The sequence below is a fragment of the Sus scrofa genome, chromosome X (genome assembly GCF_000003025.6).
Source record: "Sus scrofa isolate TJ Tabasco breed Duroc chromosome X, Sscrofa11.1, whole genome shotgun sequence".
NCBI classification, from domain to species: Eukaryota; Metazoa; Chordata; class Mammalia; order Artiodactyla; family Suidae; genus Sus; species Sus scrofa.
In genome coordinates this window covers 102,000,010-102,019,648 of record NC_010461.5, presented here as the reverse complement: position 1 = coordinate 102,019,648, position 19,639 = coordinate 102,000,010, and the positions used below count along the sequence as shown (strand labels likewise).

The 19,639-nt window shown below is 39.5% G+C and overlaps 1 protein-coding gene across 5 annotated transcripts in view; it reads left to right on the top strand.

The window, feature by feature from the left end:
• The window catches only part of TENM1 (teneurin transmembrane protein 1), a 787,960-nt gene that overhangs the window by 621,651 nt on the left and 146,670 nt on the right, over positions 1 to 19,639 (top strand). For all 5 annotated transcript variants that reach the window (XM_003135358.5, XM_021080670.1, XM_021080671.1 and 2 more), the window contains one exon: positions 4,081 to 4,297. In XM_003135358.5, the coding sequence (XP_003135406.2) occupies positions 4,081 to 4,297 (217 nt within the window). The remainder of the gene's footprint in view (positions 1 to 4,080; positions 4,298 to 19,639) is intronic.

Genomic DNA, 19,639 nt, shown 5'->3' with positions numbered 1-19,639 from the left:
AGCCTACCATGAACTAGCTGTCCATTTTATCAAGGTAGTAATGAGTGCTATTCCTAAAAGGATATATATTTGTAAATTCATTTTAAGGATTAGGAAAATACGGGTTTTCCCTATATTGTTCATATTCCCTTGTCCAATTCTGCTTTCAACCAAGGGTATACATCTAGTAGGTAAAAGTTTAATAGTGGGTGACTGGATCATGTACAGAAGAAACCAGTGTCCTTGATCTTCATCAACCCCAACTGAGCCAGCTGGTTTAGTCCCTAACTGACTGGCAAAGCTAGGATCAGTGAAGGCTGTGCTTAGCCCTTCAAGGCAATTTAACCTTCCTCTTTTTTGCAAGCTTTTATTTTTATTCCTTTAAACAAAACAGACCCTATAAGTAAAATAAGTTAACATTTGATGTGTCCATACCTGACACCTTGAGCCTGGCTGTCACAGGGTGTCAGAGCTTCCAATTCAGAATGATAAAAGAACTGATAATAGCCCCCCATAAAAAGAATAAAGAAAAAGAAAGAGAAAAAAAAAAGAAAGAAACCCACACCAACAGTGAGACTGTCATTTGCACTTCTTTGTAACAGTCTAGACATACTATATGGAGTGTTATCCAATGTGATAATTGGTAAGTAGCTCTTTGCCCATGCACTGGGCTTACCTATGAATGATAATTTGGGGTATGCATACCATTATAGGCCTGCTTGTCTAAAGCCTTTCTAGATTCAACAGGTCTTGCCGTTGTCTTGGAAGACAGAGGTTTTAGAGGGTCAGCCCTGTATAATAGGCAATTATTGAATATGAAACATTAGCTTGGAATTTATAGCATGTAATTAGATGAGAATGTGAGTCCCAATTTTGAATTTGCTCTGTGTTCAGTTTTAAAATTCAGTTTTGAGTATCATTTGGGCATTGCTATTTATTTAATATCTATTTCTTTTCAAAAATAGGTCAGAATTGAGTGGTTCACAGATGGAAACCTGTGAATGCCCAATCTGATTATTACTAGTGTATTTGTGACCAATTGAAAGGTAAAGGTGACTGCCCATCTGAAAAGCAGTTTTTCATTGTTTAGTATAGTATGTACCAATTCCAGACATCAGAAAACTGTTTTAGGAGTTCCTGTCGTGGCGCAGTGGTTAACGAATCCAACTAGGAACCATGAGGTTGCGGGTTCGGTCCCTGCCCTTGCTCAGTGGGTTAATGATCCGGAGTTGCCGTGAGCTGTGGTGTAGGTTGCAGACGCGGCTCGGATCCCGAGTTGCTGTGGCTCTGGCTGGCGTAGGCTGGTGGCTACAGCTCCAATTCGACCCCTAGCCTGGGAACCTCCATATGCCGCGGGAGCGGCCCAAGAAATAGCAACAACAACAACAACAAAATAAATTAAAAAAAAAAAAAAAAGAAAACTGTTTTAATCAGACTAATTTTTTGCCAGCTTTTCAGTGTATCCAGATGTTTAATTAGCAGAGTGAAGTGATAACGTAGTAATAAGAGGCTGAAAACAACGTATTGGAGAGAGAGGTGGTAGGGGCATCTAAAATCTATAGAAAATCTGTTAATATTTGCTGAATGAGGGGAGAAAGAGAGAGCAGAAGGGAACTTCCTAGTGAAACTAATCCTCACTTAAAAGTTATTCATCAGTGAAAAAGAAATATGTATATAGAGAAGTAAAAATGAGGGACAAAAATACACTGAACAAACAGGGTAGGCCAGAAAGCAGCAAACTGCATTTTAAATCAAAGTAGTGTCTATGGTACAGGGAATTTGAAAAGACCTCATGTGGGGAAAAATATTTCCTGGGTGCCCTAGGGCTACTGTTCCAAACGCCTACTCTCTTGGTGTTTCTGGCTTTCATTGCCCCCAGCTGTGGTACAGCCCCCTCCAGCTCAACGGGTACAGCTCTGCAAGGGAGAGACAGCCAGCGAAAGAGCTGCATGAAACCAGTGCCAGTAACTTTCATCATCATCCTTAAGGAGCTAGTGATCCATCTAAACCTCCCTATTCCACTGCAAGCCAAGAAGATTAGCATCTTTATAGTTACCCTTGTTAAGCATCTAAATTAGAGCTACTTGTCTGCTTTAAGGGACCTCAGAAGGCCTTTTTTTTTTTTTTTTTTTGCTTATTGGGTGTGGAATGAAGAGTTCATTCGCTCAGTTAATCACTCCATCCCTGTCTCTGTGCACGTAGTTCTTTTTTTCTTTCTTTTTTGTCTTTTCAGGGCCACACCCTCGACATATGGAGGTTTCCAGGCTAGGGGTCTAATTGGAGCTACAGCTGCCAGACTACACCACAGCCACAGCAACGCCAGATCCAAGCCAAATCTGCGACCCACACCACAGCTTAGGGCAATGCTGATCCTTAACCCACTGAGCGAGGCCAGGGATCAAACCTGCAACCCAATGGTTCCTAGTCAGATTCGTTTCCGCTGCACCATGACAGAAACTCCACACAGCACTCTTATAACACTTATGACATGTTCACCTAGTGTAAGAGTCAGCTGTTTTATGTACCTATACCTCCCACTAAGCTCTGATCACCTAAAAAAAAAACAGGAAAAGAGTCATTTTACCTCTTTACTTCCCCAAACACCTAACACAGTGTTGTTGCCTCTATAGTTGGCCTTTCATACCCTTGAGTTCTGTATCCACAGATCCAATGAACCATGGATCAAAAATATTTGGGAAAAAAAATTCCAGAAAGTTCCAAAAAGAAAAACTTGAATTTGGCATGCACCCTGTAACTATTTATGTAGCATTTACCATGTATTTACAGCTATGGTATTTACATTGTGTTAGGTATTATAAATAATCTAGAGATGGAGTTGTGGCTCAGCCAGTTAAGAACTCAACATAGGTTTGATCCCTGGCCTCATATAGCAGGTTAAGGATCCGGCATTGCCATGAGCTCTGGCATAAGTCGAAGATGCGGTTTGGATCTGGTATTGCCATAGCTGTAGTGTAGGCCAGCAGCTGCAGCTCTGATTCTATCCCTAGCCTGGGAATTTCCATATGCTGCAGGTGCAGCTGTAAAAAGAAAAAAAAGTGATCTAGAGATGATTTAAAATATACAGGGGGATATGCATAGGTTATAGGCAAAAACTGTGCCATTTTATACAAGGGACTTGAGCATCTTCAGATTTGGGTATCTACAGGGGTCCTGGAACCAATTCCCGTTGTATACCAAGGGACAACTATATTAGGTTCTCAGTGGTCTCCTGTCTTCTTGTAAACCCTGTGCCTCAACATCATTCCTTTACCAAAGAATGAAGATTTTATGTGATTTGTTTATTGGAATAACCATGGATTCAGGGATCTAGGAAGGCCTAGGAAATGATAGTCACTCATCATCACTTTATACCAGATGTTTATTAGTATTTGCTTCAAATAACTGTTCTTGGGAACAAGTAAGCTCTAGTCGCTTCTATAGATTCCTTTAAAAAGTAGTTCTGAAACTTTAGTATGCTTCAGAATCACCCAAATTAAGTACAAAATAATCCTGGGCTCTGAACAAATTCTATTTCCACAGGTGGGACTCAAGAGTAAGCGTATTTAGTGAACTCCCCAAATTTGACTACACATTCAAAAATCACTGCACTACTTTAGACACTGTCACCATAAGAATACCAACCTCTAAGGTGAGAATTAGGGCTAGACAAGTATATTGGGAGAATCGTTTAAAAATACAAATTCAGGTTGCCAAACATTTATTAATTATGTGTTCATAAATGTACGTACTGTGAGATTCAAAAAAAAATGTTAAGTAGTTGCTATCCTGTAGGAATGGTCTTGCTGAGAAAGTAGGAAACTTCAAAAGAGTAATAACTTACAGACTATCCTCTTCAAATGCTAAGCAATGTATTACAGCCCATAAATACTGAAAGATTTTTGAACAAAATAGTTTTAATTTCACTGATGTGCCATGGAAATTCAGAGTGAGTGATAATTCATGAGAAACATGAATTTAATAGATTCTAAACTCAACACATGGACAGTTACCTTTGGCTACATTCTAGATTTTTCTCCATTTGTGCATATTTTAAACTATGTTGTTTCTCTTGAAGGTAATTATCAAATTTTTCTTTTTCAGATGGTTTGACTGACTGCGTAGACCCCGATTGTTGTCAACAAAGCAACTGTTATATAAGTCCTCTTTGTCAAGGCTCACCAGATCCTCTTGACCTCATTCAGCAAAGCCAACCCCTCTTCTCTCAGCACACTTCAAGACTCTTCTATGATCGAATCAAATTCCTTATTGGCAAGGACAGTACACATGTCATTCCTCCAGAGATCTCATTTGACAGCAGGTATGTTTGTGTTTATTTTATTCCTTAATGAGCAATGGTCATGTTTTTCCTTAACTGTGAAAGGAAGAACTCACACACATAACACACAGAAACACACATGCACACACACACACACACAATGTGTATCATTTGTCGTAAAGTATAAATAGGGTTTTTAATGGCAAAACAGAATAGAAGAACAATTTGCAGATTTATTTTTAGCTTCTGGATTGATACCTTGAAAAACTGTTGAATTTCAAAAGCTAAAATTTAAGTTTTATCCCATGATGTTTAAAAGTTATACGAAAATGTTGGGTGAATTTGACATCCTAATGTAAAATGCAAGATTTGGGGAGTTCCCTGTCATGGCTCAGCAGAAACGAATCTGACTAGTATCCATGAGGATGCAGGCCCAATCCCTGGCTTCAGTCAGCAGGTTAAGGCTCCAGTGTTGTCACGAGCTGTGGTGTAGGTCACAGACATGGCTCAGATCTGGCATTGCTGTGGCTGTGGCTTAGGCCAGTGGCTGCAGCTCCCATTCAACCCCTAGCCTGGGAACGTAGGTGCGGCCCTCAAAAAGACAAAAAATAAAATAAAATGCAAGACTTGTGAAAATCTGTCTTCTAGGAAAGCTCAAATGCTTGGATTGTCACTAAAGACTTGGGAACAAAGTCCAAGCCATTAGGTGAAGGTATTTTTAAAAATTAACTTAATTATTTGTTCATTGTTCTCTGCTTCATCTTCAGCAATGATACATCTTAGTCATTAGCATTAGATATAAGTCACTAAAGTCAACATTTGTGGTCCCTTAAAAATGTTCTCCTTTGTTCACGCCACCATCAAATTTGTTATTAAACAATAAGGATGTTTATCTCTTAGAATAGAAAGTCCAGCAGTTGAGGGGTTTGGGGATTGACTGACATAAGAGTTCAGTAACATCATCAAGGCCCCGGGTCCTTTCCATTTCTCTGTTCTATCGTCTTCAGCGTAAGCTTCATTCTCAGGTTGGTAGCAAGTTGGCTGTGGCAGCAGCAGGTTCACATCAGACACAAGGACCAGAGGCAAAAAGAGAAAAGTATTCCTTCAAGCATAGAATATAAATTCTTCTCTTTCCTCTGTTTCTGATATTTCACTAGTTCTAGACTACCACAAACAAATTAAAAAAAAAAAAAAACATGGAAGTATTTGTCCAGGAGCTCCTGTCTACATCCCAACCACTCAGTTACATCCTGGTAGGTGTTATCAGTCCACAAGAAAAACCCAGTCAATAGTTTATATCGATATGAGTGACAATCTAAGAAAATTATAAGTCAATCCTGACCTAGACACAGTAGAAAAGGGGGGGGTGCATGGAAATTTAAAACACTCAGCATCCTTCCCACAGGTTGTGTGCTTAGAACCTTTAGTGAAACTTAAAACGTTCTTGTTGATTTTATTATCGTGCAATTCTAACTTTTTAAGTCTCTGACAGAACCCCAAACCCTAATAGCAATCCATCACAAGAAGGGCCTTTTCTGCCAGGGAATCTAGTCGAAGTTTGCCTTCTTCCAAAAGGCTCAGTCATCCCCATTTTGAAGTGTTTCCGCCAGCTCAATAACAACTCTGGGGTAACTTTCAAATGGCTTCAGTCAAAGTAATTATTTAGATAGTGAAGACTTATTTATTGCACACCAGAGGAACAAAGGAAACAAAAGCATTCTTTATGCTTAAGGAAAAGTCAGTCCAAAAGAAAAAAAAAGGTAAATGAAATAATAACCTCCACGACATGGAAAGATGTATTAAATGACTCACTGAATTCAAGTAAAGGGAGAAAGTCAGGACCTAAGAGACAGGAGACGAGTCATTGTGACCCAGAGGAGGGCATTTGAGCAATAAACTTAGAAAAGTGAAGAGAAACTTCAGCCCCTTCAGTTCAGCTTCATGCTTCAGCAGCTCTTGCCAGCCGCTCACAGAGCGAACAAACCTATTAATTGTGGTGCTTAGTGCCCTTCTCCTCCTTCTGGTTTGATTGAGTTTTCCTCATTCTTTTGTAAAAGGCTCCAAGTTATCATTTAGCTCTGCAAGTCACATTTGAATTCAGAATGACAGTCTCCTCCATCCAGGGGTCTCAGCTCTGATACACACATATCTAATCTGTCAGAAAGGGTGCAGGTCTTTGCCAAGGGAGATAGGTGGACAAGCAATTGAACTATATTTCCTCTAAAAAATCAACACATACAGTGTTGTCTAAGGTATCTCCAGATAAAATAAATCCAACTCTGATCACATCGAATATAAATCATAATAGTTATAAGCTCTTACATCTGTACAGTACTTTTTAGTTTGCAACGCTCTCAAACATACGTTATTTCATTTTACCCTCACAATATCCCTGTGAAGTAGGCATTTGTCTCGGTGTGTTTTATACATGAGAAAACTGAGGTTTGGAGAGATTAAATCACTTGCTCAACATCACACAGCAAGTTTGTATTGTAGCAACTCTTGTAACCTTTCTGCTACACCACTGCTGCCCCATTTCAACTTGTCCTTATTTAAACAAGCCTAGTGACTTGGATCTAATTTATACTGAATGAATGACATCTGGGTCAACACAAGAAACTTAGAAAATCAAGTGATATTTTAAGATCCAGTGCATTTTAACACATTTCAATGACATTATTTACAAACTCCAAGTCAGTGGTAATGAGCTTCTTGGTAGAACACTTTGAAAGACTGCTAAAATGGGACTTTTACTACACGTAAATTGTTATTAAGTACTTCTTATGTGTCAGGTCTCAGACTAAGGTTTTATGGGTGTATCCCATTTAATCCTTACAGAAACCCTATGTGGTAGACACTGTTATGATCCCCAGTTTTTGGGTAAGAAAACAAGAACTGTGATATCAAGTAAATCACTTGCCCAAAGTCACAACCAGTAAGTGTCAGAGCCAGGATTTGAACCCAAGCAGACTCTTTGCTGAGCCACTTTGGCTACTTAGAAAACTTATGGCCCTTAGGCATCTCTGGGTGGGGGTTCGCTCTCCTAGACAGATCTAGAACTTTTAGGTATTATAATCAGGGGAACCATGCTGCTTTTTGGCTTTCCCACATAATTGAGTGATAGCTGGGTAGGCAGATGAAGAAATCATTACCAAGGGGCTCATGTGCCTACTAGCAACATGTGACCCACACGGATGACTTGCTGCTGAGTGTGGCCACCCTCAGGAGCCTTTGAGCTAAAGATGGTGGCACACAGACTAACTGCTGCAAGGGCACATAAAGGTTGAATAAGTGTTCATCCTTGTGTATCCAAGTGAGACCAGCCTTTCTTGTTTAGAGTTTGCTGCACTGGCACGTGAGAGCACCTGGCATGTGTACCTCCTGTGCCCTACTGTAGTGCAGTGTCACCGTGAACATGCCACTTGCCCTTGGTAGAGTCTCCAGCAAGCCCAAATCTGTTACCATTTTTTCCTTAAGTACATTTTACCCTGTAGCTTGAGTTTCTTTCTTTCAGTCGACTCCAAACATGACTACAAAGTAAACCACATATTCTACGTGCCCTGTATGACTTATTACTTTTTAATAATGTAAATAGGTGAACAGAAGCATTATTGATCTTCAGTGTCTAAGCATTTAATCACTATTAATAATGTAAAAGGTTTTTATAAATATGTAAAAACAAGAGTACATTAAACTAAACGACAGCAGTAATTTGCAAAGCCAGACATTTCACTCGCCATCACTAATGGAGAAGTGCATTTAAAAAACAAAATCCTACTGGAGTTAGTGCAACTGCTGACAGCAAGGTCTGGCCAAACTCATTTGTTTGTTTTGTAACCATGAGAGGCTGATCCCCACATCAATCTGTGTCAAGTGTCTACATTAGAGATTGCTTAATGTCAGCCCACAGATGTTTTTTTGTTTGTCCCAATATTTAGAAACTAAGAGCTCTAACATAAAAATTGGAATGTCCTCCTTTAGAAACTTAACAAAGTTTGGCAATTCTGGTATAGGTGATCCAGAGCTGAGGGCTAGCCACCCCCCTGGATCAACTATGACATCCCTCTCTCGCTCACCATTCACTGTCTCCCTTGCACCTGGCTCACTTCCCTCACTGTTAAAGTCCTGCCTAGCCCTGCTGGCATTTGAGTTTGTAACCTCTGGACTACACAGCTTCTATACCTTTCCTTGGAAAGGCTTCAAGTGTTTGTTTTTTTCCTTTCTGACCTATTTCTCTGAGCGTCTTTAAAAATCCAGTCTTATCTTTTAACTTAATTTTTGAACCTCTACTGTGTTGGTTTAAAAAGAGAAAGAAGGTGGAATTCCTGTTGTGCTCAAAGGTGATGAACCCGATTAATATCTATGAGGACTCGGGTTCTATCCCTCGCCTTGCTCAGCAGGTTAAGGATCTGGCATTGCCACCAGCTGTGGTGTACGTCACAGATGTGGCTCGGATCCCATGTGGCTGTGGCTGTAGGCCAGCTGCTGTAACTCCTATTCGACCCCTAGCCAGGGAACTTCCATATGCCACAGGTGCAGCCCTAAAAAGACACAAAAGAGAGAGAGAGAGAGAAAGGAGGTGACTGAACATAAAGTAAAAATCACATTAATGGAAGGGTATTTCCACTCTTAGTTCACTAGAGTACCTGTGTATACCTCATCAATAAGTTGCCTCACACCTTAGGCTAGTAAACTCCTAGGTCCTACCGAGTAGAAGCAAAATGTCCATTTTCTGTAAGAAAGATGTGTATTTTGAGAAACATTTGACTATTATGTTTGTCACTTAGAGTAAATTTTAAGAACAATTGAAAGATCTAAAAATTTGCAGCAGGGCTGCCAGGAGTGGTTGTGGCAGCCTCTTGTGCCTGCTCCTGGTGGAATCCCTAGCCATAGTTGAATAGTTCTAGAGTTGGGACCTAACTTAATATAACACTAAGCACATGACAGCACTGTTAACAAGCTACAAAACTAAGAGGTTAAGGAGTTCCCTGGTAGCCTAGCAGTTAAGGACTTGGCATTGTCACTGCTGTGGCTTGGGTTTGATCCCTGGCCTGGGAACTTCTGCATGCTGTGTGCACAGCCAAAAAACAAACAAAAACCAGAAAAGCAAAACAAAGAGTTTGAGCAAGATATTAGGTTTCTTTTAGTTCTAACTTTCTATGAAGTTGCTGTTTCTTGCTCCATAATATATAAGCTCTGTCCACATTGCTAAATTTTAAGTTCTGTGAGGACAAGGATCAAGTCTGATTTGTTATCTCCTTTTTTTGATTATCTATCATTGTGTAGGAAACTACTCCAAAACAAAATGGATTAAAGTAATTTATTATTATTATATTTCATGATTCTGTGCATTAGAAAATCAGGGAGGGAAAAAAATAAATTCAGACAAGGTATGGCCAGGATGACTTGTTCTGTTTCCATGATGTTTGGGCTCTCAGCTGGGATAACTCAACCAGGGACTGGAATAGCTGGATAGCAGCCAGGAATCCCTCTTTCTACACAGAGCCTCTCTACTCTATGGGCATGGCAGCCAGGCTTGAGTTTGTTAGAACTCTTACATGGTGGCGCAGAGCTCCAAGAAGGAGTGTTCCAAAAGACAGGAAACAGAAGATGCCAATCTCTTAAAGCCTAGGTCCAGAAATTATACCAGTGTCACTTGTGTTATATACTCTTCATCAAAGCGGTCATAGAGCTTGTTCAGATTCAAAGAGAGTCATAAATCCCATCTCTTGTTAAGAGAAGTATCAAATAATTTGTGGCCATCTTTAATCTACCATACCACTCTGTATCCCCAAATCCTAACACAGTATCCGGCAAAGAATAGGTAAAAAATAAATAAATAAATAAATAAATAAATGAGAGAGTGGCTTAGTTGTAGTGATATGAATTGCTCTTCTCATATTTGCTAATGAAAATCTCATTTTGGTTGCCTGGAACACACAGACGATATTAGGACTTCAAATAAGTTAATTCCCAAATGTAGAAGCAGCCTAAAGGTAAGATTACTGTACTCCAAACAGTGCAGGAACAAATTCATAAAAGATGAAGTGATTATATAACAGTAGCAAAGTAATTACTCTTTTTTTTTTAACTTATAAGTAATTTCACCACTGTCAGAGCCTGTCTATAATTGACATCACTTATAACTTTGTGTAAGCATCAATAATCCTCTCTCCTTCAGTGGACTAGATAATCAAAATTTGGAACCAAGAAAAAATTAGAAAATAAGGAGCAGCTTTAGGAAGACTGCTGTGAACTGGCTCACTTTGGTGTTCCAACTCATGAGAAAACCAAAGACAAGCACCCCAAAACAAATTGAGGTACCACAAATGCCTTGAGCATGGCATTCTTGGCAAACTCTACTTACCCAAGACCTTCCCTTCCTTTATTACATCCCACTCAATGATGAAATCTTGATTCATGCATCTAATTATTCATGATACCTGGTAACAGCCGTAATTACTCATCATAACTTGTTTAATAAAATATGCTTTTCTGCACTTAGTTGACCTGGAAATGTATAAAATTTAAAATCCTGTGAATGGCAAAATAAGTTATTAAATCAAGACTGAAGTTAAGGAGAAGGTTGCAGGAAGACAGTCATTAATGCAGAAGCTACTGATGTCGGGTTTGACTAAGACTTAAGAATACCATACTTGACAGATACAAATTTCCGGGGTTTTTTTAAATATACATTTTATTGAAATATGAGTATTTCCAGAGTAACAGAGGACTTTTTTTTTTTTTTTTTGGCCACGTCTCATGGCTTGTGGATCTCAGTTCTCCAACCAGGGACTGAACCTGGGACATGGCAGTGAAAGCACTGAATCCTAACCACTAAACAACCAGAGAACTCCCTGAGGACTTTAAATTTCTCTAGAAGAGATACCGAAGTCCTCTGCTGTCCCTAATATAATCTTATATCCTGCTATCAACTCATTTTTAAAAAGTGATGAGTATAGGTATTCACTCATTTATTCAACAGTATTTCTTGAGTACATGCTCTGTGCCAGGAACTGTGCAGATGGAGGTAAACAAAAGAAGCACAATCCCCTTATTCACAGGACTCCCTTTACATTCTAGTTGTGGAAGCAGTGAAAACATCGAGTAGACACATGAAGAATTAAGTTAATTACATAAGAACTAAGTTAACTACAAATTGCAATAAAGTCTGTGGGTTCTGGAATGTCAGGAAGCCTGAGGTTCATCAACTCAGTGTCCCACATTCAACTGCTCTGATGGAGCAGGCAAGTAACCTTAATGAATATAAGACAAGAGGCATTCTAGCAAATGAGACAAAGTCATCAAACAATTACAGAAATGAGACTGACCTGGAAGTTGTCAATGGTAACTCAGAGATGGGACTAATTGACTCAGGTGAGCATGAAGAGCTGCTAAAATTGACACATAAGGAGACTATTGATGACTTGTAAGAAAAAATACAAAGCTTATTTGGACAATGAGCACCTTATCTATATTCAAGAAGTTTCATCCTTTGACATCTGGGACTATAAATAATTTTTAATACAATTTGAATTGTTTGCGTGAAACAGATGAATTCAATGGGCAAAACAATCCGCAAAAAAAAAAAGCTTCCCATTTACCACAGTGAAAAAAATTCGCATTAACCACATTTTGGTGTCATTTATAATGATAGATCCTACAGTTTCTTTCAAGATAATCCATATTGGGAAAGTTTAATCATTTCACTCTTGAGATCGGTGAACATGACAGCTCTGGGCTACAACAGGCAAATCATCTCTCCCATACAGTCTAGTGAGGAAAACTGACCATAATAGAAAATGTAAATATCTGGTAGGTATAAGTACTGCCAAGTGAGATAAAGGAAGGCTACGGGGAGTTCCCGTTGTGACACAGTGGTAATGAGCCCAACTAGTATCCATGAAGATGTGGGTTCGATCCCTGGCCTCGCTCAATGGGTTAAGGATCCAGCATTTTATGAGCTGTGGTGTAGGTCACAGATGCAGCTCGGATCCCATGTTGCTGTGGCTGTGGCATAGGCCAGTGGCTGCAGCTCCATTTCAACCCCTAGCCTGGGAACTTCCATATGCCACAGGTGTATTCCTAAAAAGAAAAAAAAGAAGAAAGGAAAAGAAAGGTTAGGGGCAGAGAGGGACCATTTTAAACAGAATAATCCAGGAAATCCTCTCTGAGGAGATGACACTAGGACAGAGATCTCATGACATTCATGTATATGTTAGATGATCTTGGCATGAATGTTTCCTGCCACCTGGATCCTTATGCAGTAACTTATCACACAAGCCAGAGCCTGGCTGGCACTTTTAGGGGCCCAATGGATCAAGATTCTGCGACATTGTGTGAAATGGAAAGGTAAAACAAACATTTCTCAAGGAATTCCTACATACTGGTTATTTTACTGGGATTTACTTGATAAAAGGATGGGGTGCCTGTCCTTCAAGAGTACATTGAGGAAAACAATACCTCAAACAAACTTCAGAGCCTCTAGAAAGAAAAATAAGCAACAGCGCTAGACCATTTTAGTCATGAAAAGAAAAAAAAATAGCAGATCTTCATCAATTAGTGTTGACCCCCCCAAAAAAATCAAATATATAGCAACTACATCTTAATTTGGAATTATGGAAAAGGAGGGATAAGAAAAGCTTATATTTTAAAATAGTTGTAAGGGACTGTAATGTTATTACTATATTAAAGCATTCAATGAATTAACATTAACAGTTTTGTCTATGTACAGGTAACCCCCAGAACGTCTGTTACATAATCATTTGTAATTTTACTGAGGTACAAATTCAAACCGTGTGCTTTGTGTTTAACTTTTTCATGAATCTAGTAGTTAAGGATTTGCTTCTAAATCTGCTACCAAGTCTGTTTGTTAATGGCAAATCTGTGTGTATTTTTAATCTTAACGTGAAAAACATACTAGATACACAAATAGGGTTTGATAAACACACAGTGCAACAATTGCTGGTTAAATTGAATAAAGTAAGAACTGGAACAAGCTCTTTCTAAGGCCTCAGCACCTGTAAATCTATCTTGTGTTCACCTTTGTTTCTAAAGTGAGGCTCTGCACATCCCCTGCCCACATTTGGTAAAGAGATCCAAGGTTGGTTTGACTCTGCTATGATTCCCTGTGATTCTGTCTTCATATTGCTTTTCCTAGGCAACCTCTTTTGCGTATCACTTCTGTAGTTGTTGTCCTAAGTGAGAAGTGCGATTGTTGCTACTTGCTAATAAAGCACTTTGATCTCGTTTATGTGAAAGGCGTTACGAGTGTGAAGATGGGATCTCCTGATTTTCAGACAACTATTTTGTCTAATGCTAAAGTTTAAGAAACATGTTCACGACACATTTAAAAAATTACAAAGTGCTGAAGGTTCCAAGATTTAAAGTGCTGACTAGCTCCTGAAATCAGCAGTCAACACCTGAAGGTACCAAAAAGAAAGAATGTGTGACTTTCACTTCTTTGCAAATGCTTTTGAGCAAAGAAATCAGAGCACAAATCTTTAAAAAGCTGTTGAATTGATTATTTATGATATCTTGACACTCAGATGTTCTGAGATGCTTAATAATACTGATTAGTAATACCAGTAGCTGTCTACAGCTTATCTCAGTGTCACTAGGTGTTTTCTAATATTTTATCTATCTTACTTACTACTCAATTAGGACTGAAATTGGAAAGGCTCAAATCCTTAATACCTACTTCTCAGCCATACGATTTGTTTGCAGTGTCTCTAGATGGTTCTGTCATCTTAACTTGTCCCTAGAGAAGTTCCCGTCGTGGCTCACTGGAAAGGAATCTACTACTCCATGAGGATGCAGATTCTATCCCTGGCTTCGCTCAGTGGGTTAAGGATCCGGCGTTGTCATGAGCTGTGGTGTAGATCGCAGACGCAGCTCAGATCTGGCATTGCTGTGGCTCTGGCGTAGGCGGCAGCAACAGCTCTGATTCAACCCCTAGCCTGGGAACCTATTTTAGGGCTGATGTGGCCCTAAAATAAAAGACAAAAATAAACAAATAAATAAATAAACTTGTCCCTAGAGAAGGTATAGTAAATGCAAGATTGGGGGTAAAGAGTGAGCGACATCTTGTGGCACGTCTCCATCACACATAGAAAGTGCTCAGCAGCTGGTCTCCAGGTAGTGAAATCCTACAGATAGCACCATCTTTGTGGGTGAGCACTTTCTTTTCTCATTTTTAGCCATATTGTTTACATCTTGACTGAAAAAAACTACAGCTTAGGCCCTTTAGAGTCTAGGTCAAAAGACCTCTACCACCTCTACCAACTTACTAGCTGTGTTATCTTGAACAATTTTTTTTTTTTAACCTCAGTCCGTTTCCTCACTTTTAAAATAGGCTAGTAGTTGTACCTACTCAGGGTTATATTAATGGCAAGAAAAATAAGGGAAGTGCCTGGCATGGTACCTGACACATTGTAAGTACTTAATAAGTATCTTATATATACAAATATATGCATATATATTTATATATATCATCAGAGTACACAACAAAATATAATTTTAAAGGTCCAGGTCAAAAGAAGGCAATCACTTTACTGGGTTATTTTATTCTAATGGCATCTTTGTGAGGTGACTGGGGATAAGACTGGGAAGAACTATTATTCATTTCCATAAGGAACAAACGAGGCCAAGAGTAATTCCGTTTCTTTGGAAAAGTCACATTGGTGATTATTAACAAGCAGAGCTAGAACTGGGGTGGACAGAGTTAGGCACACTTTTTCCTCTTTGGCCAGGCTATAGCCAACAAGACAGATTTGCCCTATATTTAATGAGTATCCATTATTCAAAGGGCAGATTCACAGAGGAGTGACAGGAAAGGTTAATGAGGTTAATAAAACCCCATAAGACTGATTACAAAGATAAACCATTTGAGTAATGTGTAAAGTAGGCCCCAAACAAACCAAACAAAATGTAAAATAAAACTTGAGACTGTTCAAGAATTGCAAGGGCTTCCAGGACAAATATTTCAGGATTCACATTCTGAACAAAAATAATCATGTATCTAAATGAAGCAAACTGGCACTTAACGCAGTCCTGAAAATGTGACTGTGTCGTCAGTTTTCTCATTGCTTTAAAACACTTGATCTTTTTCCCATTACTTTGGGGATCTCAGGCATCCAAAGCAAGCCTACTTTTGACAAGCAATTACCAGGGCAGATGGGAAAATAGCCACCCTACCTCGGGGTGAGTGCCCCCATTTTGTTTTACTTGAAACATCACTAGCCATGAGGAAAATAATTCTGCTTAAAAAGCTATCTGCATTTTCAATAGCACCACCTTTCCCAAAGTCCTAGAATGTTGATGGGTAATGCTCCCAGCTGCTTTTAACATTACCCATTTGGTAGGTATTATTTATTCAGGCTAGTGACCAATTGAGTAGGATTAAATCAGCTTGCTCTATTTAAGTAAAAACTAGTGAGATTTTATTGCATTTGCTTATGAACATTTCCTGCATTCACATTTTCAGAACATGAAAACAGGTTTATGCTGTAACATTAAATATTTTCATGGTACTGTACCAGCTTAGATAACATATATTTAAAAAAATGCAATGTGTGGAAAACCCCCAAAATATCTGAATTTTAGAACCCTCAAATGTATTTGAGTTATGAAATACCAAATTGTAATTGCATAGTAGTATATAAAGGATTAATGGAGTTAGTGTTCATAAATTAAGCATTTGAGGAGGGCTATTCATTCATTCCTTCCAATCACAGGGGTACTATTTAAGTCCCTGAAGTAGTCAATTATCAAACAAAACTCATGATAAGAAAGTCATAATTCTCAATCCAGGATGCTGGCTTCTAATAAATGAACTGTAAGCCATCTATCTGTCACACAAGGAACCTCAACATGGTCTCTGAAACCTTTGAAGTAGTACTCTGGGGATAGGATGGAAGTGTCTAACAACTTCATATAAAAATATTTGAGTTGAGAGTTTCCTGTTGTGGCTCAGCCAGTTAAGAATCCAACTAGTATCCATAAGGATGTGGGTTTGATCCCTGGCCTCGCTCAGTGGGTTAAGGATCCTGCACCGCTTCAAGCTGTGGCAGAGGTCACAGATACAACTCAAATCTGGCATTGCTGATTTGTTACTGTGGCGTAAGCCAGCAGCTGCTGCTTCGATTTGACCTCTAGCCTGGGTACTTCCATATGCCACAGGTGACGTTCTACAAAAGAAAAAAACATGTATTTGAGTTGAAATTCAATGACACTTTCTTGAGCCCTGTAAACCATGCACTAGGGAGGACGCAGGCGAAAATCACACTGTCCTTGCCCTGGAATGACTATCTAATCAGAGAGACAGACCTATAACTCTCATGCAGGACAGGCTATGACAAATGCAATAGCACAGATATGAGTATGAGCCCTAATGAGCATAATAGGAATGGGGAAGAAATTGACATTTATTTGGGACAGATAAATCAAGTTAAGATGTATTTTCCATTTTGTAATCTCTGAATTTAAAAAGACCCTACAGTTCATCTTATAGTCCAACCACCACTTTGTCATGACAGTTTTAACATGACTCCTCAAACTACAGCCTACAAACCCTATTCCACAGGTTTATATGGAAGTATTAATAATTCATGCCTCACAGATTTCATAATGGTAAAGATTTGGAACCAGTTGGTGATTGCCTGCCTTTATATAGTTTATACCACCTGTCTTCCTCTCTCCCTCTTCAGAAGTTCATGTATCTTTATTTTTTGTCTTTCTTTTTTTGTCTTTTTAGGGCCGCACCCAAGGCATATGGAGGTTCTCCAGGTCTAATTGGATCTGTAACTGCCAGCCTACACCACAGCCACAGTAACACCAGATCCGAGCCGCATCTGCGACCTATACCACAGCTCACGGCAACACCAGAACCTTAATCCACTGAGCAAGGCCAGGGATCAAACCTGCGTCCTCATGGATATTAGTCAGATTAGTTTCCACTGAGCCATGACAGGAACTCCCAGAAGTTCATACACCTAAATTGGCTGAGCATATATTGGCTCAGTAAATTCTGTCTTTAGACTGGCAACATCAGCCTCACTTGGGAACTTGCTAGAAATGCAAATTCTCAGGCTCCCGCCAGATCTGTGAATAAAAACTTGAGGTGAGGCCCAGCAGTATGTGTTTTAACAAGCCTTCCAAGTGATTCTGAGGGCATGATCAAGTTTGAGAGTCACTGATGTGAATGAAAGACAGATTACCAGAAAGGACAGAGGACCAAAATTACGCTCTAAAAAGAAGATCCTTTATTCATTGCCTCAGCTGGATAAAAGGGCATCATAAGCCCTTTGTCCCAACAGCTTAGAGGTATTTGCATTCCAATAGGGCCCCCAGAAGCAGCAGTGATTTAGCCCAAATGACACAATCTATAGCTATGGGACATTATGGTATAATAAACCTGTGGAGAAGATGTCAGGAGAACCATCAGACCACCCCTCAAATGCAGCAGGTCTCTGTCCCTTGGTGATTTGAACTGAATAACAACTCATAAAGGAATTTACAAGGCAGGATTCCAAGGCCAGTGAGCAGAGGATTCACATAGCCTCTCCCAGCACTGTCCCTCTTGATGCTATCTCCTGACCAGAGCTGTCAGCTGTGGGAAAGATTTCATCTGTTCCTCTGGAAAAAAACAACCTAACCTGCCCACCTGCTGCCAGATCCCCTGCTGGCCAGGTCCTTGATTTTGAATGTTACCCTTCAAAGGTTGCTTATGCTCATGTTAGCAACAAAAGCAAATAGCTATAACTTCCCTAGCCCTTGAGCCTCATTTTCCTTAGGAAAGATTTTAATCAGAAATGCAATGCAGTAAATTACATCTTCTTTCAGCAATTTAGTTTTCGGTCTTGTTTTTCAAACCAACTTTTGTGCTTGAGGTTAATGTTTTTGCCTGAGGTATGGAATGAATATTGGAAATTTGACATCAAAGACAAAAGACAACAAATAAGGGAAGAGGAAAATGGAACCAAGAGTTTATTGAAGGCCAGGGATAATTTGACTATGTCATGAAAATAGCAAATACAGAATGAATTGGACCTTTTTGCATCAGAACTCTCTAATAAGCAGCTTGTTAAATAAAGCTCTCAGTAAAGTGAATTCTGACTTGCATTTCCCAAGATGCCCCGTTCTTCAGACCAAGCTCCAAATACCTAGAGGATTCAGCATTTAGTTAAAGGGAGAAAAGCAGTTCCTTTGAGGCTTCTGCTTTAGCATAGTGACAGCAAGTAGACAGCTTGGCAGCAGGCTGTATTCTCCAGAGAACAAGAAAAGAGATACCTGTAAGGGGTGATCTTCCCCATACATTTTTTTAAAGTCACATTGTACGTGTTCATCCAAGTTCAAGTTATCTTCCTCTACCCTGCAAGAGCAGGGAGAGGGCCTTCTTTTTAAAGGTTCAGGGAAGCAAAGTATCCTATCCAAGTCTATGGATCAAAGAAGAGCCCCAGGCAAAGATGGGACCCTCACGGTACCTGCCATTGAGAGTACACACACACACACACACACACACACACACACACACACACACACACACAAAGACAGTCACAGTGGGCACATATCTGCTGTACACATGTTCAGGGTCAGCTTTGTGATAGTCCAGACAGTAGCTTCTATTATCTAGTTTGAAATGTTCAGAAGAGTTCTATATATTATTTAATTGAAAAAGTTTCTGAAAAAAGACAGGTCCTTGAGGGATTAGGACTCACATTGAGGGTAGTTTTCATGTGGCAAAAATTTAAGAATTCAAGATATTTCCTCAGGACAGTCCAAGGACAGGCCAGGTAGGACTGCCTCATTTAAAGAGTGAGTTGAGGAAGCTGGAAAGGAAACGAGGATGCACCATAGGGGCATGACAAAAAAACCCAGAAATTAGGATCATGGGATTACCAAAGACAGACCCCAGCCATTCACACACACACCTCACTACTTTAGCAAGGATCTAACCTAGGAAAAGATGAATTATGCAGGCTGCCTTAGATATGAGAAGCATAAGCTGAACAGATTATATAGATAAATGGAGAAACTGCATTTTAGTGGCTGTGTAAATCAGGAAAAATAAAACAGATACAAGGCTACCATCCACAATTATGGCAAAAATTGAGTTTGGAAGCTGGGAGCATGCAAAATGGCAGTTGAGCTGAACAAAGTGGCATAACACTGTATTTGACAAGAATGTATATGAAGGTTCCCTAAGGGCCATCTGGAGCTGGAGTAGCCTAGGGAAGCGAGGCGGCTCAGGAGCATTGTTTTCAAAATGGAGAGTTTGCCTGAGAAGGTTTTTTCTCCTAAGTTTCTGCATATAGTGCCAATCCAAATTATCGCCAATTAAAAAAGAATACTTTAATACTGTCCTGAAATTTAGACAGCTTACAC